Raw genomic sequence first — 23,318 nt, forward strand, 5'->3', positions numbered from 1 at the left:
ATTATTCAGAGTAGTTAAATCACAAGCAGACTGTGATACATTACAGGAGGACCTTGCAAGACTGGAAGATTGGGCATCCAAATGGCAGATGAAATTTAATGTGGACAAGTGCAAGGTGTTGCATATAGGGAAAAATAATCCTTGCTGTAGTTACACGATGTTAGGTTCTATATTAGGAGCTACCACCCAGGAAAAAGATCTAGGCATCATGGTGGATAATACCTTAAAATAGTCAGCTCAGTGTGCTGCAGCAATCAAAAAAGCAAACAGAATGTTAGGAATTATTAGGAAGGGAATGGTTAATAGAACGGAAAATGTCATCTTGCTCTGTATCGCTCCATGGTGAGACCGCACCTTGAATACTGTGTACAATTCTGGTCGCCGCATCTCAAAAAAGATATAGTTGCGATGGAGAAGGTACAGAGAAGGGCAACCAAAATGATAAAGGGGATGGAACAGCTCCCCTATGAGGAAAGGCTGAAGAGGTTAGGGCTGTTCAGCTTGGAGAAGAGACAGCTGAGGGGAGATATGATAGAGGTCTTTAAGATCATGAGAGGTCTTGAACGAGTAGATGCGACTCGGCTATTTACACTTTCGAATAATAGAAGGACTAGGGGGCAATTCTATGAAGTTAGCAAGTAGAACATTTAAGACTAATCGGAGAAAATTCTCTCTCACTCAATGCACAGTAAAGCTCTGGAATTTGTTGCCAGAGGATGTGGTTAGTGCAGTTAGTTTAGCTGGGTTCAAAAAAGGTTTGGATAAGTTCTTGGAGGAGAAGTCCATTAATGGCTATTAATCAATTATACTTAGGGAACAGCCACTGCTATTAATTGCATCAGTAGCATGGGTTCTTCTTAGTGTTTGGGTAATTGCCAGATTCTTGTGGCCTGGTTTTTGGCCTCTGTTGGAAACAGGTTGCTGGGCTTGATGGACCCTTGGTCTGACCCAGCATGGCAATTTCTTATGTTCTTATAGAACATGACAGTAAATTCACCAGGATCATTCCCATCCTAAAAACCCTATTAGTTTTCTACTCTCTACTGCGACAAATTAAAATACTGGTCCAGGCTTAAAAAATTCTCAAAAGGCTGGACTCCACCCCATCTAAAAAGATCTCATACCATAGATACTTTCCCACCCTCTATGCTCAGTGGCACAAGCCCTCCTTGTTATGCCAGCCCCCAAGGAAATGCACTTTGCCAGTTTCAGAAAAGAACAATCTTTTAAAGAAGTACCATCAATCCTTCAGAACTCACAACCATCCAACATCAGATTAGCACCTGATCTTCTAATATTTAGGAAGCTACTGAAAATCTAGCTCTTTGAAACAGCATTTAGGGAAAACCTGTAACCCAAACCCTTGGGAAACTAAAGCAAAAATGAATTCAAACACTTATCCCATTCCCCCTTTGAACAATCTTGTTATAATCCTTTAATTATTCTGCCATGCCTTGGTTATTTGTTCTATCCTATTTATTTAAATAACTTTTCATAGTCCCAAAGACTAATTGTGTATTTGGTACTTAAACACCACAACTTTGCTAGCTTCCCTGTTGACTAGTATTGATTTCACTTGACCACAGCTATACTTTAAACTGCTGCACTATATATGCTCCGTATTTGAACTCATTATTTACCCATTGCAATTTCTAACTATAATTTTATTGTAATACACTTTGAACTCCTGTTTAGAAAAGTGAGATATAAATAAACGATGACATAAATTTGCATGCTATGACGTCAGTACATGCAAACCTAACTCATGAATATTCATTGTGGATATCCTGAAAACCCTGCTGGCTAGGGATTTCCCATGCAAGGTTTGTGAACCACTGCACTAGTGAAAAAGGTCACCACATGAGGCACCAAGGGCGCAGACTCAGGAGCAACATCAGAAGGGTGTGGCTATATGGATAGGTCTACCAATGGAAGTGGTAAAGACAAAAACAGTAATGGAATTGAAGAGAACATGGGATAAGCACAGTAGATTCCTAGTTATGAGGAAATGAGAGAAAAGCAAATTAACTAGGGTCCATGGCACTGAACCAGGAATGAATTTGAGGTTACTTGGTAGGCCTTATCTGCTGTCATTATCTATGTAATTCTAGGATAGCACACTTAAAAATTATGCCAAAAGTTAGGAGACCTAAAAACAAATAAGCCTAATTAAAATGAAAGTTTCTAATTGTTGGCTGCAGTACCATGGGCATCCTACATGCACTGTCCATATGAGAAATGGATATGCATGATTAGAGCACTTGTTGACCAATCACATTGCTGTTCACAAAGGCAGTTTTCTGGATGGTGCTGAAAAAACTTTGAATGAGATTTTAAACTAAAGTTCTGTCTCCTTTTATGATGTAAAAAAAATGTATTATAACATAACAAATCATAATAGGCAGAACAAATTGGTATTCTAGTCTAAAATAATAATAATTGAATTTTGAGACTGCAAGACATGGGATTCTTTGCCTATGTGTATAGCGCTTGTGCAATGGTTCCCCCAATATGATCACTGGCCTCTAAAATAGGGGGGGGGGGGGGTTTAGGAATTTTTACTTGTACTAAAATCGACCCTGAAATTATAAAATAAACAACAATCCATTTTATCACCTATATCCATACTCAACATTGCTCAGTTTCGATTGTATCTGGTTCATGGGTATTCTGCACATTATGGGTTAATTGTTGTCTATACAGAGACTCACCACAGCCATTTTATAGACACTACTGTTCCATGGATGAACCAAACACATTCAAAATCACAGAGCTGGAAGTACCCTATGCTGTTCAACATAGACTATGCCATTCATCCTCTTCATTAAGACCTTCCAGTGCGACTAGTTAGGCCTTACTTTATATATCATTTTCCCTTCCTATGCAATTTATAGCATGTTGAAAATAAACAAATTTCTGTAAATAAAGACCAACCAAGATAAAGACCAACTGGCCTATCCTGTCTGCCTAGATGTCTTTCCCTCTTGTTCTCTACCACACAGGGTAGATGAGCATTTTAATTCCATATTTAAACTAACATCAACCCTCCCTCTGCCCCCATGTATTTTACTCAATCTCTCAACTGGCACACCATATCTGTCTCAAGCATGTTTGCATTTCATTACAGTGCTATCCTCTATCACCTCTGCTGAAAGGCTGTTTCAGGCCATGTCATCTTTCTTGTTGGTTCTTACAAGTCATATACTTAATCTAACACCCAGGCCTCCCCCCCCCCCCTCCCACATTTTAGCATTAAACGTTGCAATAATCCAAACTGCTTCATTCTCCATGGTGGCTGCACACTCAATGACTCTATATACCATGCAAGTGGTCAGATGCTGCACTGGGTGAATACTCATAAAAAGTTTAATATGAGTGTCCTGGGTATTTTTTTTATCCTTATGTTTCCTGGACATTTTTTTCAGGTGAAATATTTAAAAGTAAATGTTTCTCAGTTAAAATAATGCTAGTAATTAAATTTCACATAAATTTGCAAAATCTGGTACGTCATGGATTTTGAATGGTATAACACCACAACTGACTGGCGGGGGGCAAGTTTGTGCAATTTATACTGTTCAGGTTCACCATCAATCTAAGTTAAATAATACCATTATAAATAACAGCTATCATCGTGCAATAAGCATTCTTTTTTAACAAAATATTACAGGGTAAATGCAGAAACAGGAATATGTACTGCATATTCTTAGGAGAAAGCTAAAACTAAATTCATAACTATTAAGTTCTTGGGACATTTTAGATACTATAATAGCTATTCATTTTTGACAGTATGATTAGTTTATTTATAAACAGAGTACAATTAACTTGAAAAAGACAGGGAATTAATGAAAGTACCGTTGACAAGCCAGAGTCATAAGAAACCGTATGGCACATCCTTCTGATTACAAGCTCTGATAGATGACAGCCTCCCTATCGGGAATTCATCAGTCAGTGTGGGGTTTCAGTTACATTCACTTTGAGTGTTTGTTTCTAAAAATGTGCTATGATTGTCAAAAGCGGAAGACATACTAATTACCTTCCATAAACTTTAAATCATAGGATCTGCAAAAATGAGATTACTGTCTAGTATATACAAATTTATATATATAATATTGCTTTCCAAAAAGTAGATGAGATATGAATTTAGCTAGACTGCATTAAATTGTTTAAATTAATTACAACTAATATCTAAAATTTGAAGAATGAGAAAGTATCAGTACTAGAAAAAAAAAAACCTAGAAAGGTCTTTGCTTATTCAGCTGGTACCTTGAACAAAACCAAACCCTTAAAAATTCCTCTTGTTATCTTTCTCATATATATTTTAGCTCAGAGAAGAAATGCTAGAGTTTAATTTTTTCTTTTAAAGCTCTATTTCATTTCTCCAAAGTATCACACTGATGTAAAGTACGAATGAAGTACAAACAGTTGAAAAGTGAATTGAGGAAAGATTTTTAAAGACAGGTGTAGTGAGTATCTATATTCCAAAAATTGTACATATGTAAAAATGTACTAGAGTTTAGCAGAAAAGGAGATCAAGTAGTAAAAGAATAAAAAAATCTGGCAAGTCGACATTTTGAGCAGTCTTAGCTAGTATTGTTGGTTTCATGCGAAGCAGGAAGAGTTTGTGAAGGATGAGTGTATATAATATAGACATCCCATCTCCACAGAAAGGTTCCAGTGACAATGTAAACCTAGTAGACAGATAACACCACAAAGTGAATCTACTGTTTTCTGTTAGCACCTCATGTCCCTGTCAGAACCATCACCTACTGTCAAACAATTATAATACTTTTTCTTGTTTGAAATGTAACAACTCATGTAATAATGCCTTTTCATTTTCAGGTGAATTTTAAAGGAGTCACGCGTGTAAATGTAAAATTCTATCACAGCAATTTTCAAAAGCCATTTACCCATGTTAAAAGCACTTAATGTGGGTAAAAGCTATTGACAATTAAACATATTGTAGCAATTTTCAAAAGCCCACTTATATGGGTAAAGCGCATTTACACATGTAAAACCCAGTTTTAGGCATGTAAATGCTTTGGAAAATCTGGCTCTATGTAAGCACCAGACACACTGCCATTCAGTGCCTACATCAATACTGCAATCTCTTGCCATTTACTAGGACTTATCGTTCTGTAGATGTTAAACCAATAAAGTTATCGTAGAAGCAAAACAAAAGGAAAAAGAAAAATAAGTTGGTACCTCAATGCTATACAATTAGATAAATCAGCTATTTAAAGCAGGAGTACCAAAAAATAAAATCAAGAGAGCAATCACAACCAATAAAATCAACAAGGCCAATTTCTGCTCAGCAGAATGACAGGGGCTGGAGATGCTACAGAGATGACATTTACAGCCCCTGGGGGAGGCCCAGCATCACACAAAGACAAGACCTACTAGCCAGAGTATAGCTACAGACATACAGGGGATCCAGTGGGAGCTGCTCTGTGACCCTGACTGAGCTAAATGGAAGGAGGGCAGGGGTTGTGATTTAAAAAAAAAAAAAATGGAATAAACTTGGGAATCTGTGAGTTTATTTTTACATTTCATTAATCGCCTCAAAGCGAGTTAAAAAATATTAAAATTAAAAATACCAACACGAAAATCCCCTTTACGTCATTATATCTCTCATACAACAAAAATCCCTCCCATACACTAAATAAAACAAACCCACTTCCCCTCAAACCACCCCCATCAACCCACCAATCCCCTCTCACTAAAATCAAACCCCAAACATCCCTAAACATAGCCTGAGCTAAATGAAGACTCTTGGCACCAGCCCATAGAAGCAGAAGGAAATTGCTAAACCCAAATTAAATCATTAAGACCCTTTATTTCATTCAGATTTTCATTTTATTACTGAAGAAATTGTAGTTTAATATTACTGAAAACTTCTATTTAGCTACGCCCACTATTATGAATCTAGGTAAAAGCAGTCATTCTGGCCTGCATCAAAATTCTATGAACACTAATATAGTAAAGGATGAATGCTGCAGCCCCAACAGGCTGCGATGGCTTTTGGTCCTTGGGTAGCCAAGAAGTGCTTTATGCCTCAGTTTGGTAGATACATGCCCAAGGTTACAGCCTCTATGTATTTTGTTGATGACGTTTTTGCTTTTTTTTTTTTTTTTTAATGAATATTGGTATATATTTTTTTCATGTTATATATGATTTGTTCTTTTGTTTTATGTTTTTACTGTAAACCTCTTTGGTAATTCACTGATTCTGCAATACAAAAGACTTAAAATAAATAAAAAATACATGTGGTCATAAAAAGTGTATATATAGTAATCTGCAGGAAACCTTTTATTTTAAATTAACACACACAGGGACAAAAAAAAACAAAACACAAAACACTTAGGAACAAGTGCATTCAAGGAAACAAAAGTATAGGCAAGACTATTTTTGGAAAATTTATCTAGTGCTGCTGCTTTAATACAACTTGCCAAATTGGTACTGAAGCTCTTCAATTGTTCATGAAGCACAGTGTACATGATGGAATTAATTTCCCATAAAGGTGGGGAGGTACAATGTATGAAAGACACCAGGAAGGGATTCCTTATTTATTTTGTAATTTTACACACATCAATGACAATGACATGGGTGAAGATGGAGTGGCTTGCTTTGCAACACAGGCACAGTTTTTGACCAAGTGTTTTCATGGAGAACTGTGCTGCTGCTCCTTAGGAGGGAGACTTCCCTCATTTTGGCAAAAATAATGGTACCATGCTTTTGCAAAGGACCCATAGAGAAAAGTGTATTATGGTAACTTACAGGACTCATCTCAGTTTCCTCTTCCGTAAAGTCGAGATGACGTTTGGCCTGCTTGGGTCTTCCCACAGAAGCAACATGCTGTGAAAATGGAGGAGGAGGATGAGAATAAAAGAATGAATAGAAAGGAGGAAGTGAAAAAAAAGGCAACATTTAATATCATGCAGGAAGCTTGTGTATGGGGCAGAGGAGCACCAACATTAAACTGGTAGAGGAAAGGTAAATGAAGAATAAAAATAAAACATGCAAACTGCTCTCTCAAGAGGAAGGTGGGGGGAATGGAGTAGGAGTGATTCCTAATTCTGTTGACATGCAGTACCTACTAGGAGAGAAACTGTCTCGTAATCCCCATGAGTGCTTTACCATGCATAACAAACTGCTAAATGGAAAGCAGGTCAAACTGATAATGGAAATATGAATTTAACATACTGTCATCACATACTTTCAGCTACATTAAAAATGAAAAATGGATCTAGGCCAGACAACGAGGCAACAGCTCAGTAGGATTATCTGACCATTGTGTGGACAAATAAAGATAGGATTCAAGTCTAAGGTTCCTCACCTGAACAAATGCTAATCTCCGTGGGGGAAGTTTCTTTTATGAGAAACCCAGTTATTTCTCTCTATGCTATGTGACATTGGGCTGAGATCTGCAATATGAAATAAACATACTACCAGATTCACTGGTGAGTTGCATATAAATGCACTATTACTTACTGCATTGTGGTAATGCACTCTAATAGTCATATTTGTAGGCTGCTGTAATTCTGATTAGAACAACCAAAAAGGCATTGTAATTGTAGGGACCTTTATTTCAGTTTTTATTTTATTTATTTCTTCCTGGGAATTTATCAGTATTTATTACAACAAGAACAAAAATGAGAGAAAATCAGTGTAAAATAACTCATTTTTCTGGATAAATATTCAAGTTTATTTTGGTGGAGAAAAGCCAAGACAGTAAATAAAAAATAAAGTATAAAGTGTATATATAAATAAAGCAGATTAGGAGTCTAGAGTGGGGTTTCCCAAACATTTTGTAAGGAAGGACACAAAATAAAAATTGTAATTACCTCTTCTCCCAGTATCTCCTATTTGTGTTTTTTTTAATTGTTTATTGAATTTAAATAATTCAGATACAAGAACAAACTTGATAGGAATGGTACCATAACAAAGGAAAATAAGAAATACACGTATGAGATACCAGAACAGGATAATATTTAGACATCAAGGTGCTAAAGTCCACAACATAGGAGCATTGCTGACAAAAAAGTCTAAGAATTGAGTTTATATGAAAAAAGGAGAGAGGAAAACTCCTCTAAAGCCAACAAGCATTACATATTAGAGGTCTAAGCTTCATTTGGCAGAGAATCGGTCCGGGCAGACTCAGCATTATTTTGAAGAACTCTAGCATTCAAGAAGAAATTAAAATGAGATGGCTCAAAGAAAACTTATTTAACATTCCAATATTTAACCAAATATTTTGCAGGATATTTGAGAAAAAAAACCATCACTCCCAACTGAAGGGTTCTAGGTTTCAGCACTAAAAACTACCTCCGCCTTCTTTTGAGTAGCCATGGAACAACCTCCAGGAATTGGTAGTGGAGGCTACAATTGTAATATATATAAAGAAGGCATGGAATAAGCAAAGTTGCAAAAAAGCAAAGAAGCTAGAAGATTTAATTAGCAGTTATGTCAGAAAGGTCTGGATTCTCCCCCCTGACTGGAACAGTTGACTGCTGAGTTTGTAACTAGATCAGAAACTCAGCCCAGGATTGGGCTGGATCTGTTACATTGGTTTTGCTGATGGCACAGGTCAAAAGTTGTTGCTGCGGAGGCAGAGGCGGAAGCCAGTAGTGTTGGAAATACAGACTTTTAAAAGTGTAGTAGGAATGCCTTGCAGAAAAGTACTGTTCCGGTCATGAAGAGAGAGACTAAACCGCTATGTTCTCTTCTTTTATTTGAGCAACAGTCTCTCTGAGCTTTTCTTCAGAGAGGTGCTCTCCTAGGTAAGATGTGTGCCAGCTTGTCATGGACATTATTGCTTAGGCTACTGGCTCTCAAACAGGCCAAAAACAGTTCTCTATGTCGAAGAAAAGCTTCATAATAAATTCTCTATTAGATTCCAATACTAATTGCACTACCAATGTCACCTTTTTTACTGATATTCCACTAAAGGATTCAAAAAAAGTAAGTCAAATTCAAATTTTCAAGTATAGCTTGCTCCACTCACCAGATCAATCACTATCTCCTTCTGATTTAAGAGGAGATAGATAGAAAGCTTTATATATTGGAGGAACGTTGTCCAGTAGAAATTTTAATATTCCCAGCATGTATGTTCTGAAGTTCTTCTTTGGAGATGTCAGATCAATTTTTGGGAAATTTATCAACCTTAAGCTCTTAGATTTAAGAAGATTTTCAACATTTTTGCTTTTCCACTGTAATTAGCCACTATCCTGGGGAAGCGCGCACCAGCCAGCGCATAGAAAATACTTCTGCTCCAGAGGAGCAGAAAGTAATGAAATAAAAAAATTTGGGGTAGCTAGGTAGGGGTTAGGGGTTGGGGTGGGGAGGGGAGGGGAAAGGGAAGGAAGGTTAGGCAGAGGGGTAGGGAATTGGGGAAAGCCCGATTGCATCATCGTGCATATTAATCGAAAATTCACCCCCCCCCCTTACGCGGATTTAAAAATCCGGCGCAAACGTGTGTGTGGCCATCAGATTTTATAATATGCACACGCCAGCATGGATGGCTGCGTGTCCCTTTTAAGGAAAAAGACCAAAGGTCGCGCAAGAGAAAAAGAAGTCTGACCTGCCAAACCCAATGCCTTAAAAGCCAGGACAACTCCAACCACAATTTCTGCTGAAGCAGTGGTCTGCTCTGATAAATCCATTAAGGGGGCATCTCTCACTTTGGAGGTCTTTGAGTGCGCCAACTGTGTGGTCGATTTCCCATCCAAGGTCATCCATCCCTCCCCACAAGGAGCCCACCGGAGTTCTCCTCTCCTCCAGGTTTAGAGATGCTTCACAGGCCTGTGAGGCCTTAAGAGGACCTTCTTTGAACGAGCATCCCAATGGCGCAGAACCAGAGGTTTTTTCTTGTTGGGAGTTGTCACATTGCAGAAAGCGGTCAATGGAACCTAAAAGGACTGCTTGTAGCAGGTAAGCTTGGGAAGACTCGCAACTTGCCTTTGCATTGGCCCATAACCTTTTTTTAGTCAATATCAAAAGAAACAATTCCTCAGACCGCCACGAACAAGAGGAGATCTGCCATCTTGCTCTGCCCGACCACACTAGTATCTTCCATTTCTGTCCCCTTCTCTTTCAACATAGAAATGATGGCAGAAGATCAAACGGCCCATCCAGTCTACCCAGCAAACTTTCACACATTTTTTTCTCATACTTATCTGTTACTCTTGGCCCTTATTAGTAACTTTTTGGTTCTAGTTACCTTCCACCCCCACCACTGATGTAGAGAGCAGTGCTGGAGCTGCATCTAAGTGAAGTATCAAGCTTAACTGGTTAGGGGTAGTAACCGCCGCAATAAGCAAGCTACATCCACGCTTATTTGTTTACTCAGACTATGCAATTCAGTCCTTGTTGGTTGTTGTCTGAATGTAAATCCTCTTATCTTCATTCCCCCCCCTGCCGTTGAAGCAGAGAGCTATGCTGGATATGCATTGAAAGTGAAGTATCAGGCTTATTTTGGTTTGGGGTAGTAAACGCTGCAACAAGCAAGCTACTCCCCTGCTTTTTTGTGAATGCAAATCCTTTTTTCCCACATTTCCTCTTGCCGTTGAAGCATAGAGCAATGTTGGAGACGCATTAACCATGCGTATGCTTATTGAATAAGGGTATTAATCACCAGGTAGCAGCTGCCATTCCCGCAAGCCACCCCCATGCCTCTTCTCTTCATTCACATCCATCTTTCTCTTCTTCCAGCATCTCTCCTTTCCAGCTTTTCCCTTTCTCCTCAGCATGTCTTTCCCTTTCCCTATGCGTCATCCAGTTCCTTCCCTCTATCCCTAGCTTCATCACTCCTCACAGTATAGGTCCCGTGGTGACTCTGGCTTTAGTAGTAGATCTGGTTTCCCCTACCACCAGCAACTTTCGTCTTCCTCGTGTGATGTAGCTATGCACTTATGGATACAGCATATAGTTACATTATGCTCCCACACTTTTTTGCTGCATGATAGTCTGGTCCCATTTACTGTGCATGTCCCACTATCGGTCTTCTAGGGAAGGAGATCCTGGGAAAGAGATGCTGGAAAGCATCACGGGCCTGCAGCTATGTTTATGAAATTAGAGTGAAAAATCAGTTTAAACTGATTTTCACCTTTACAAAAACTTGGGAATTTAGCAGTAAAAAAAAAAAAAAAATTTGGTTTAAATTGAAAATGAAGGATACTAAATATGAGTTTTCAAGACCACAGAGACTCCATATCTGAAGAGCAGATCGTATTGTTTCAAAAGCTCATGTACTAACCTATCTTTTTGGTTACCATAACCTACAAAGATTCCTGTTTATTGGACTTGAACTCAACTCCAGTGTCCTTTAGAAAATGTGTGTTATCGTTTGCTTGGATTTACAGTAAGATGCTCCTGCATTCAGCAAATCAAATTCTGCATACTAGATAAAAGGAACACCTGCTTTTTCACACACATACCAAAGATGCTCACTGCAAACAAACGGGACTCTTAGAGGTAGATTTTAAAACACCTGCGCGTGTAAATCCCGGGATTTACATGCATGGCCAAGCCTTATGCGTGCCAGGTGAATTTTCAAACGGGCTTGGCCACACGTGCAAACCCTGGTATGAGAATAAGTGCCAGGGCCTGAAAAGGGGGCAGAGAGGGGCAGGGCTGGAGGCGGCCAGTACAGCGGCCATTTGCTGCTGTGCCGGGGAAGCACACGGCCGGCAGTCGGCTGGCGTGCACAAGTTGCTTCTGCTCCAACAGAGCAGTAAGCAACAAAACAAAAAAAAGGAAAGGTAGGAGAAAGGGTTTAGGGGGTGGGGAGAAGAGGGAGGGAATATGGGTAGGGAAGTTCCCTCCGTGTCCGCTCCTTAATTGGCTCCCCCCCCTGCGTGCGCCACCTGCACACGCATGTGCCTGAGGCCATGCACGCGCATGTTATAAAATCGGCATATCCATGTGTGTGCGTGTCAGGAAGCACGAGTGCACCTTTTAAAATGTACCCCTTAGTAAATCATTTTCATCATCCATTTCCTGGTCCCTCTCTAAACACAGTGTTCTTATTGAATGGAAGAAATGAACTTGAAAAAAGATTTTTCTAATGAAGAGAAACTTGCAAAGCCTGTAAATTCTACTTTTAGTTGCTTGGTTTTAAGACTGGACCGAAATTACACAATAATTTGAAAAGCCCACTGACAGCTGTCTACAAGTGCAAAAATGATAGAAATGTCTAGAATGACCATGTTCATATGTCTGGAACTATTTTCATGTTATTTGTGACTTTCCTTAGTCGTGCCCCTCATATTTGGGTCCTTGGAAAAACTGAGTCAATCCATCATTTGTGTTTCTCATTTTACACAGACAGGGAGTTATTAATTAAAAAAAAAAATTCCTAAACTTTTTTGTCCAAGTTCTTGAGAACAAGACAGATATGCAATTGGTCTAGAAATATTAAAATAGTTTACTTTTTCAAGTAACTCAAATGCTCTCCTCTATAATATTTTAATTCAATCGGTTAAAAATTGTTTTCTTGCTTTGACTCATTAAAAAAAAGTCAAATAGTCTAAGATTTGAGCGAAACATTTTGCAATAATTACAATGGCTTTACTGGAAATGACCTGCTATTACTACTAATTTCTAAAGTGCTACTAGACTTATGCAGCACAGTACAGACACTCATAAGACACAGTCCCTGCTCCATGGAGTTTACAGTCATCAAGACAAACATACATGACCAACATGAGTCCATGGGAAGGGTATTTATCGGAGAGAAGTGCTCAGGATTTAAAAGCAGCCTTGAAAAGGTGAGTTTTCAAACTGGATTTGGATACCGCGAGAGAAGCAGCATGACACACTGATGCAGGAAATCTATTTCAGGCATATGGCAAAGCAAGGTGGAAAGGTGAGTTGGAGAGTGCAGATAAAAGCGATCTGCTCGATGAACAGAGTTTACAAGGAAGGGTCTAGGGAGAGAGAAGCAAAAATAAGTAATGAGGAGCTGCAGTGTGAACACATTTATAGACGAAGAAGAAAAGCTTAACTGTATGTGGAAGCAGAGAGGAAACCAACGTAAATGACTTGAGAACAGGTGTTGTTATATGGTCAGAGAGATATGAAGGAAGAAAGGTTATACAGCAGAATTTTGACTAGATTGCAGTGGAGAAAAGCTCCAGTGGGAAGCCAGTGAAGAGCAAAATGCAGTAATCTAAATAGGAGGAGGGGTAGGAGTGGATGACCATTTTGATGGCATGCTCAGAAAGGAAAGATTTTAGCAATGTTCTAGATGAAGAAACAACATATTTTTCACAATTTTTTGGATGTGCACAGAGAAGGTGAGAGAGGCACCAAAGATGACCCCAAGGGATACGGGTTGAGAGAAACTGGAGGATGAGCACAGTGTGTCAAGGAGTGGACCGATCGATGTCAAAAGCAGTGGAGAGACCAAAAAGGACGAGGACCAAGTAAAGGCCTGTGGCCTTGGCTATGAAGAGACCACTGGAGACTTTGGCAGGAGCAATTCCTGTGGAATGTAGAAGCAAAAGCCAGACTGGAGTGGATTCTGAATGGCAGAGGATCAAAGAAAGTCAAGATAGTGGAGGTGAATGGCATTCACGCACTTTGGATGTAGGAGGGAGATGAGATGACAGTTAGCAGGGCATGTAGAGTCCAGTAAGGCACCTTAAGTCCCTTGAGCTGAAAATCATGGTCTTTGAAAGCACTGTTTTCTTAGAAAAGGGGAGAGTCAAAAAATCTGACATGGTCTGTAATTCTAAGCAAAAAGATTAGGACCACCAGTTGAGCCAAACTAGGGAGATATTTCTGCTTTTCCACTGACAGGGTTCAAAAAAAGTCTCTTTACTGGGGAGAAAGGACAGCTGGATTTCAATACCAGCCTCTGTGAGCTTTCCTACTTGTCATTAGAAAAGGCAGTACAAAACAGATTGTGCAAGGATCAAAACAAGTCCTGCTCCAAACGTACAGCCTATTCTCTGGTCATTTGTTGATGGACATGGAAAGAAAGTGTGAGCTGTGGAGAAAAGAAATATACTGATTTCTGTTAGGAGGAATGAATTTCTTTCAAAAGATTTATCTTCAACAATGACATCTAACAACCTCTCAAAACATGTTACTCTGTCCTGCTGCGACTTAAAAAGGCTCGTCTGCCCCACAGCATTAAGTAAAGCATGATACAGATATTTCTACATGTACAACTTAAACAGTACACTGCATATGAATAGATACATTCACCAAAGACTTATCTTTCGTTTTCTTATGGCAGAAAAGGTCAAAGGTAAGCTGAGATCTCTTAAGGGTTCTTCATGAAAAAGAGTTGCAGTGTACATATTTGTAAATTATACACTTACATGTGTATTATATGAATGCTATTGTGTGATTGGGTACAAGCCATGACTTGAATGACTAGAAAAAGACCACAACTGTGAAGGCACAGACATTACCAACATCACCAGTCTAGCAACAACAAAAAGCTACTATTTTTGCCAGAAGTGGAGAGGGCGGCAAGATTATTACTACTCTTAAGTGCGCATAATTAGCAAAACGTTTCTTCTGGGCATGCATTCCTCACTTGTTACTGGCTAGCTGAGGATAAGGATTTGTGGGTTTTGCCTACTGCCAGTCATCAATTACAAGAAAACACAGTCTGCAATAGGGCCTGCAGCCCAAGCGAGATATAACCAGAGTAAAATGCAGAGGGCAACTGAGTTCAAAGGCAATTAGGGGAAAAAAGAGAGCTCACAGCCAAGGAAAATATCCATTTCAAGAAAATGGAATTTGAAAACAAATAAAATAAATGTTGTTCTTTTCTACTCCACCTCAGAGGAACAAGAACAACACTCCTGGTTAGGGCTGGCTAAAACTCACAGCCGAATGATGAGATCAGTTCTTGCTGTAGTTTCTGCTTATGGTTTCCTCTCTTAGGCAACATGTCAGCTAATCAGTGAGTAATTTTACACTGTGCACAATGAGGTACCCTTTACCGAAAATTTTTAAAGTGAACTTAAGTACGTTCAGTTTGCTTTGAAACTCTGCCAAGTTCCATGGTGCACGCACAACTGAGGGTCTAACACGTGTGCAGGGTAACTTAACATGCACATTTTTCAAAAATCAAAAAGCAGGTACGCAAGTTTCAACTCCACCTCCCCCTTCTGGAACAACTCTCCCCAGTTCACATAAAAGCATGCACAGAGCAGAGTTACACGTGCACCAGAGTTACATGCACCAAACCCGGGCCATTTACGTGCATAAAGTCTTGTTTTATACAGGTAAATGGCTTGAAAAATCAGGCCCTAAAAAGTTTATTGTGAAAAAAATTTCACTAAAATATGAGACCTCCATGCTTCCTATGGATGACTTTTTTGAACAATTAGTTGTACATAGTCAGCGTTCACTAGCTAACGGTCCTGGTTTACTAACACATACTGCACAAGGAAAACAGAATTTGAGATTCTGAATAGGTTTTCAGGAACTGCTGTCTTCAGTCAGTAGGATAATCACTGCTTAACAACAGCAGCAGCAGATATGCCTAGCTTAGAGTTTTATTTTGTTGAATGTAATAACCAGGTATGTTAAAAAAAAAAAAAAAAAAGTGATTTTATCTAGCAAAATGAGACGCTAGCAAGCTTTAAAAACAGGCAATCTGGGAGCCTCATTTCCACAAAGTGATTTTTACTGCCAAAGGAACACTAAATTTAAGCTTTTTAAAGCCAACATGCTTAGAAGCAAGACATATTCCAGCCTGAAAAGTAAAATGCTTAGAAATGCTATTTGCCCACTGACTAATCTAAATGATTTGTTAAACATTTTAAATAAATACGTGATTCAATCAATTGCTCTCTATTTCATTACATATAAGTGTCTAAACTCTATCCCATTTCTTTCTTAAAATCTGATTCCAGCAATCAGTGACATGATGCATAATATGGCTGTAAGGTCAATGCTTTCTGGCAGAGAGCTGTGGCCTCAAAATAATCCAAAAACAACATTTAGGCTTGCTAAATTAAAGATCAAAATAAAATTGACCTGGGCTGGTGCTCACTGCAAGACCCAGCTGAGCACTTAAGGAGATTAGACCCAGCAGTTGGCTTTCTTTCTAACAGGCACAATAGATCTAACTCTGAAGGGCTCTAAGTTGCCTTGGAGAGTGCTTTCTCTACATATTTGCCATAAAACTAGACTGCAATTATAAATAATGCATTACTTCATTTCAAATGGCATCACATGCATTATGAGATAATTATCTCTGCATATGAACATACTGTTTAATAAAGGAGTTGCAGAATGGCAATGTTGCTTGAAGCATCTTGTTTCTAATAATATTTTCAATCAGCCTGAATTTTGGACCACACCCAATGTCATGTGTTTGTGTAACTTCCTTGTAACTAAATTACCAAGTGTCAAATAAAACAATTGGATTTAAGGATCAGAACTGAGCTATTCTCCTCTGGTCTAGAACAGCAAATATGTCACTTTAACAGCATGCTCAAGTGTTTTAGTTTTAGTTTTTTTCATTAAGGAAATTAGTATAATTGAAGAAATATACTAATTGAAGAAATATATATAGCACAGAGTTGTAGAAAATCTAAAATAAAAACATTGTAGATTATTGCAATTTAGTGCAAATCCATAATTCAAGAAGAAAAGACAAGAATCACAGAAGAACCGGATAATTAGGTGCTTAGTGGATTTCTGTGTTTGTAAATTAAACCCAGCCCCCACTAATGGTTGTAATGAAACATTAATACTTACGGGACTACTACAACACACAAGTCACCCACTAATCCGAAAGGTCTCAGGGGATGGGAAAGGAGGAGGAGGCTTGTGTCAGAAAAATATATAAACTGAAAATGTATAATTCAGAATATCAGCTAGTATACAGGCTGGAAGTTATTGGTAGGGCATATTGATTTAGAACTATTTGAAAGGCTGATAGGCCCTGCGCTAGAGCAGATTTATTTGTGTGTTATCGTTCTGATAAAACAATCACAGCAGTTCACAAGTAGTACCTACATAATTACAAACACTACAATGTACACATAAAAAAAAAACAATTGCTCAATATTACACTCCCCATGATCTTAAGAACTTGTTATATATACAGGTTTTCTCCCTCCTTTCTGCTAAAATGCTTAATCATTCTCAAAGGCAATTTTAAATAGCCATGTATTTAACTCTTATTGAAATTCTTCTGTAAATTTAGGGATTCCGGCATTGTATTCCATAGCTTTGGGCAGGCAATAAGAACATAAGAAGATAAGAAATTGCCATACTGGATCAGACCAAGGGTCCATCAAGCCCAGCATCCTGTTTCCAACAGAGGCCAAACCAGGCCACAAGAACCTGGACTGGTTTGGTCTCTGGTAGATCCCATACTACTGATGCAATTAATAGCAGTAGCTATTCCCTAAGTAAACTTGATTAATAGCAGTTAATGGACTTCTCCTCCAAGAACTTATCCAAACCGTTTTTGAACCCAGCTACACTAACTGCACTAACCACATCCTCTGGCAACAAATTCCAGAGCTTTATTGTGCGTTGAGGGAAAAAGAATTTTCTCTGATTAGTCTTAAATGTCATGGAATGCCCCCTAGTCCTATTATTCGAAAGTGTAAATAACCGAGTCACATCTACTCATTCAAGACCTCTCATGATCTTAAAGACCTCTATCATATCCCCCCCTCAGCCGTCTCTTCTCCAAGCTGAACAGCCCTAACCTCCTTCAGCCTTTCCTCATATGGAGAGCTGTTCCATCCCCTCTATCATTTTGGTTGCCCTTCTCTGTACCTTCTCCATCGCAACTATATCTTCTTTGAGATGCAACCAGAACTGTACACAGAATTCAAGGTGCGGTCTCACCATGGAGCGATAAAGGCATTATGACATTTTCCGTTTTATTAACCATTCCCTTCCTAATAATTCCTAACATTGTTTGCTTTTTTGACTGCTGCAGCACACTGAGCAAATGATTTTAAAGTATTATCCACTATGATGCCTAGATCTTTTTCCTGGGTGGTAGCTCCTAAAATGGAACCTTTAGAAAGAAAGGTTTAACAGATTAGGCACCTTAGCTTGGAGAAAAGGTAGCAGAGGGAATATGATAGAGAGTTCTAAAATCATGAGTGACATGTTAGGTTCCATATTAGGAACTTTAGGTCTCTAGCAAGTCCTGATGTTACATTTACCCAGTCAATATTGGGGAATTGAAATCTCCCATTATTATTGCACTGCCAAATTGGTTGGCTCTCTTTTTTACTTCAGTTGGATAGACGCTTTGTATCGAAGGAATACTCAAACCCTTATTAGCTGATCTTAAGTTTCTCTGTGGGGTGTGAAAATGCAATACTGCTCCCAGCCAAATTGCTTCTTTGTTATTTATTAATTTGTGGATGACACTTAAAACTTTAAAGTCAATGCGATATTTGATTGGTAGCCAATGTAATGATCTCCAGATAGGGGTAATATGGTCATATCGTTTGCTATAAGGAGGCAGCAGTGATGCAACGATGCAATGATTTTAACTATTTTAGATTTAATTGCTCTGTTGAAAACAGTAATGATGTCCTCTTTAAACCTAAAGATTGAATCTCTCAGGAAGTATGTGAAGCTTTGCGTACATTGCATAGGCTGGAACATCATTGGAGTTGCCTTTCTACTAAAGAGTCCTTTATGGCCTATAAACTGACTTAATACATATAAGCAGCTGACAGATAAATCTAAAAAGGCTTGTATCACTTGACAATTACAAACTGCCTATCACAGCCTACGCACTTTATTTCAAATTGTTTGGCATCTGCTTAAATTACCAAGTGATCCCGCTCAGAGTTTTACATCTTCCATAGAGGACCTTGATTGTAATAGGTTCTTGGATCATTTTTGCAGTAAGGTGGCTAAGATATCTGCAATGTTCTCTCCATGGTTGCCCCTTGGGCTAGTTTTTTTTTACCTGAGGAGATTCTTATAAAATGGTCATGTTTTGAAAGTGTTGGTGCAGCTGAGGTTGTTAAAGTGATTTTTTCAATTAATCCATCATTTTCTCATTTGAATGCCTGCAATGCTCCTATTTTGAAATCTCTGAAAGACACTATTGCTCCAGATATTGCCACATTAGCAAATCTTTTTCTTTGAGGAAAGTTGGGTGCCCACTGTCCTTAAGCAGGCCGCCCTTTGTCCGCTCTTCAAGAAGCCTGATTAAGATCTAATGGGCTTAATGAATTACCGTCCTATTTCAGCACTTTCCTTTTTGTCTAAAATTGTAGACCTGCTTGCTCTAATTCAGCTTAATGACTTTGTTAACAATCAGATCCTTGTTTGTAAGTAAGCAAACAATTGCTTAGGATTCAAATCAAATTCTTCTTGGAGGGATTGAAATGAATGCATCTGATTCACTTCGTCAACTACTTGGGACACAGTTTGAATACCTTTGGTATGCCAACTCCTAAATATTTTATTCTGCATGCCTGGACTAAAATCGTTATTGCCCAAGATAGGCAAATGAGAAACCTGGGGCTGCAATCCCCACTTTTTGTAAAACCACTTCCAAGCTTGTAAAATAGGTTCTATGAGCACACTATTCTGGAGATGTATTTGGGAGGACATACCTTATTTTATGTAAAACATATCATAATTCTAACGGCTTAACTTTACATTTTTCTATGTTCAGAGTATAATAATCAGTATCCATAATCCAATCACCAATATATCACACGTTACAAGTGACATACATCTAAATGTCAGCTAAGCCCAATCCTCCATGTGTCTTAAGTTTCGTCAATTTATTTAGCTCTATACATGGCTTTAAACATCATCAGATGAATTGCTGCATTTGCCTCTCAATACCAGCAGGTTCTTTCCTTGTCAGTAAATGGGAACCAATTGCATCAAGTACAATTACTGTGGAAGAATCTTCATCTGATATGGTGCAACTCTTCCCATCAATGAAATTGGAAGATCCATCCATTTTTTTTTTAACTGATTACAATTACGTTGCCATGTTTCTTTATAATTTAATGCTTGCATTTTCTTAGGTTCTCGATGCAATTGTATTCCCAGATTCTGTAAAGAATCCTCTACCCTGAGGATAGGAAATTCTTCCCCAGCCAATCCTGAAGTTCTGGCCAAATTAACAGGACCCTAGATTTTCCTAAGTTGAACTTTACTCCTGCTATGTCCCCATAAATAGTAAATTCCTTTAGCAGCACTGCCCAAGATTTCTCCAGGTCACTGAAATGTACCAAAAAAATAATCCGTGAATGCAACCAGTTTAAATTCAGTCACCTCCTCTGGTCTCATTGATATTCCCTTGATGCTATTATTTCCTCTAATTCTATTTAATAAGGGCTCCAAGGGTAATAGGAAATAAAAGTGGGGACGGGGGGCACCCTTGTCTCGTACCTCTTTGGAGTTCAATATAATTACAGGAGGCTCCATTGACTAACACAGAGGCCAATAGTGATTAGAGAGAACCTTCACTACCTTACGAAAGTATCTTTCAATGCCCATCTCCTCCAATGCCACAAACATAAAAGACCACTGAACACGGTCGAATGCTTTTTCAACGTCAAAAATGATTAGCATCAATGGAACCCCTCTCCATTGGCAAGTCTCCAAAGATGCCAAGAACTTGCATATATTTAGTATTGAACTCCTCCCTTTGACAAATCCTACTTTATTTTTTATCAAACTTGACAAGAATTTAGCTAACCTGTCTGCCAGGATTTTAGCTAAGAATTTAATAACAAAATTTAAAAGAGAGATTGGTATATATGAGGCTGGAGATGTGGGAACTTTATTAACCTTAGGGATTATAGTGATATAGGCTGGATTGAGAGAGTAAGGAGAATGCACTTGTTTTATAAGGTCTTCAAATACTGCTCTCAAAGGAAACACCAACTGAATAGCTAGTATCTTAAAAAATTCTGCTGAAAATCCATTAGGGCCAGGCGTCTTGAGTAGCTTTGCCTGTTTAATTCCATTCATTATTTCTTGTGCTTGTATAGGCATATTAAGTACTGCTAGCTGAGAATCTGTCAATTTAGGCAATTCGGACTGTTGCAGATATTCTTTTACATAGGCTGTAGGAATAGGCTCAAATGAGTACAAAATTTTATAATAATTATGAAAAATGTCACTAATTTCTTTTGTGGAATTAACCATTTTCCCTTGCAAAAATTGCATTACAGAAATATCTCCTCCCTCCCCAGGTTTTAGTCATATCGTCAAGTATTTTCCCCTGTCTATTCCCATAGTGATAATATTTGGCTTTATAATACCAAAGGAATTTCTGGGCCCTCTACTGCAGTACTGAATTTAACATAGAGTATAGCAACCAATTTCTCTGTATTTTGTTTGGTTGGTTTCTTTTCATAGAGCGATTTACTTTCCCGTAATTGACCCTCAAGTTGTCGAATTTGTTTGACCAGTGCTTTATTTTTTGTTATGACAAAAGCGATGAGTTCCCCTCTTTGGACCGCTTTGGTGGTTTCCCAAAACAAAAGCGGCTGATCTTTAGGATCCACATTATTACTGGAGTATTCCTTCCATTTCTTAATTAAAAAGGCCCGGAACACTTCATCGCCATATAAATATTTAGGGAATCTCCATGCCTGATAATCACTCATCTGATGGAATTCCTGCAAATCTAAGGTCACCGGTGCATGATCTGTTATTTCCAGCGACCTGACATCCACCTACTGCACCTTAGCTAAGTTATTGTCCCTCATTAATATATAATCTATTCAAGAGCCATGCGCTCTCGACATGTGAGGGTACTCAACATCCATAGGGTGAAGTGTTTTCCATACGTCTACTAGTCCCAAACGGTATGCACATAAGATATACCTCTTGGCACTGTATCCCCCTTTCCTGGGCATCCGGATGTCCTGTCCCATGCCGGATCCAGCACAAAATTGAAATTGCCACCTAGTAACAGAAGACCTTGAGCACTTTCAGCTATCAATTTCATTATCTTGGTGAAAAAGGTATGTTGATAAACATTTGGGACATAAATGTTATAAATCGTGATCAATTGCCCATTTACCTTTCCTATAACTTCATCATCCATTAACACTTGTTCAGTTTGAAATGATACCTGTTTTCCAATTAGTATCGCTACCCCAGCTGCCTTGGTCAAGGTCTGCGCAGAAAACACTTGCCCCACCCACATATGACGTAGTTTCTGGTGTTCTGCTCGGTCTAACTTCAATTCTTGCAATAGAGCTGTGTGTACTCTGTGTCTCTGCAAGGATTGTAGGATTTTATATCTTTTAATTACTAAGCCTACACCAGAAACATTCCATGACCAAAACCCAAGATGTGAGGGTTTCATGTTGTTCCAATGTTTAAAGCAAAAAGAATAGAAAAAGTACCACAAAAAGAGCCCGGACCTTCCAGCCTTGATCCAAGCTTGTGTCTGTGAGTGTGTGAAATTAGCATTATATATTGCAAAACAATTCCGATAGTTCAATACAGTCAACCCTTGCTCCCTCAATACCAGGGGCATTGAAGTGTGTACCCCTTTACTCTGATGGCGCTACTTCCATGGAGTACAGGAATTGAAATGCCACATCCATAGAGCCATATATCTGGGAGTCATTATTCCATGCAACTGATAGTTTAATTAAAAGGTATTATGTGCTGCATAAGCTTTGCACAAACCGGTGCAAAGGCTTTCCTGTTATGTCGACATCATCAGCCGCATATGGAATCAATACTCATCATTGATCCACGCTCGAAAGTAGCAAAAATATCACGTAACGATTAGCTGTTAAACAGGTTTGAAAATGGTTACAGTAAGGTAACATGCAAAAATTCAATGACAAATCTCTAAAGTGAAACAGATGCCTTTTTGCCACAAAAGCCTTGAACCATTATAAGGTGGAAACCAGGAGCATTGCAGGGTTTACTCCTTTACTCTGATGGTGCCACTTCCATGGAGTACAGGAATTTAGGCGCCTCTTCTGCAGAGTCAGATATCTGAGATTCATTATTCTATGTAACTTTTAGTTTAGCTGGAAATTGCAAAATAAAAGGTATTTTTCACTGTACAAGCTTTGCACAGACCGGTACAAAAGCTTTCCTTTGTGTCCTCATCAACATCAAGTAATCTTGAAAGATTAAGATGGAAGTGCCCTCATAAGTTCCTGTGCGATTTTTCCGATATGCCTGAACATTATCCAATTTGTAAGCCAAGTTAAGAAACTTAATTACCGGACGCAGTCTGCTTCTATCAGCCATTCTCTGGTCTAAACGATGGGCCCGCTCGAACAGGAGGTCGCCGTGTTTAGTAGAAAGATCGAGTACACATGGCAACCAGCTTTCTAAAATCTCAGCTAGATCAACCTCAA

The 23,318-nt window shown here is 38.7% G+C and overlaps 1 protein-coding gene across 7 annotated transcripts in view; it reads right to left on the reverse strand.

Moving 5' to 3' along the window:
- The window catches only part of RAPH1 (Ras association (RalGDS/AF-6) and pleckstrin homology domains 1), a 360,831-nt gene that overhangs the window by 127,601 nt on the left and 209,912 nt on the right, over positions 1-23,318 (reverse strand). For 5 of the 7 annotated variants that reach the window (XM_029606309.1, XM_029606308.1, XM_029606313.1 and 2 more), the window contains one exon: positions 6,775-6,852. The exons of the other annotated variants lie outside the window; for them this stretch is intronic. In XM_029606309.1, coding sequence (XP_029462169.1) covers positions 6,775-6,852 — 78 coding nt within the window. The remainder of the gene's footprint in view (positions 1-6,774; positions 6,853-23,318) is intronic. 7 annotated transcript variants of the gene reach the window in all.

This window comes from Rhinatrema bivittatum, chromosome 6, assembly GCF_901001135.1.
Source record: "Rhinatrema bivittatum chromosome 6, aRhiBiv1.1, whole genome shotgun sequence".
NCBI classification, from domain to species: Eukaryota; Metazoa; Chordata; class Amphibia; order Gymnophiona; family Rhinatrematidae; genus Rhinatrema; species Rhinatrema bivittatum.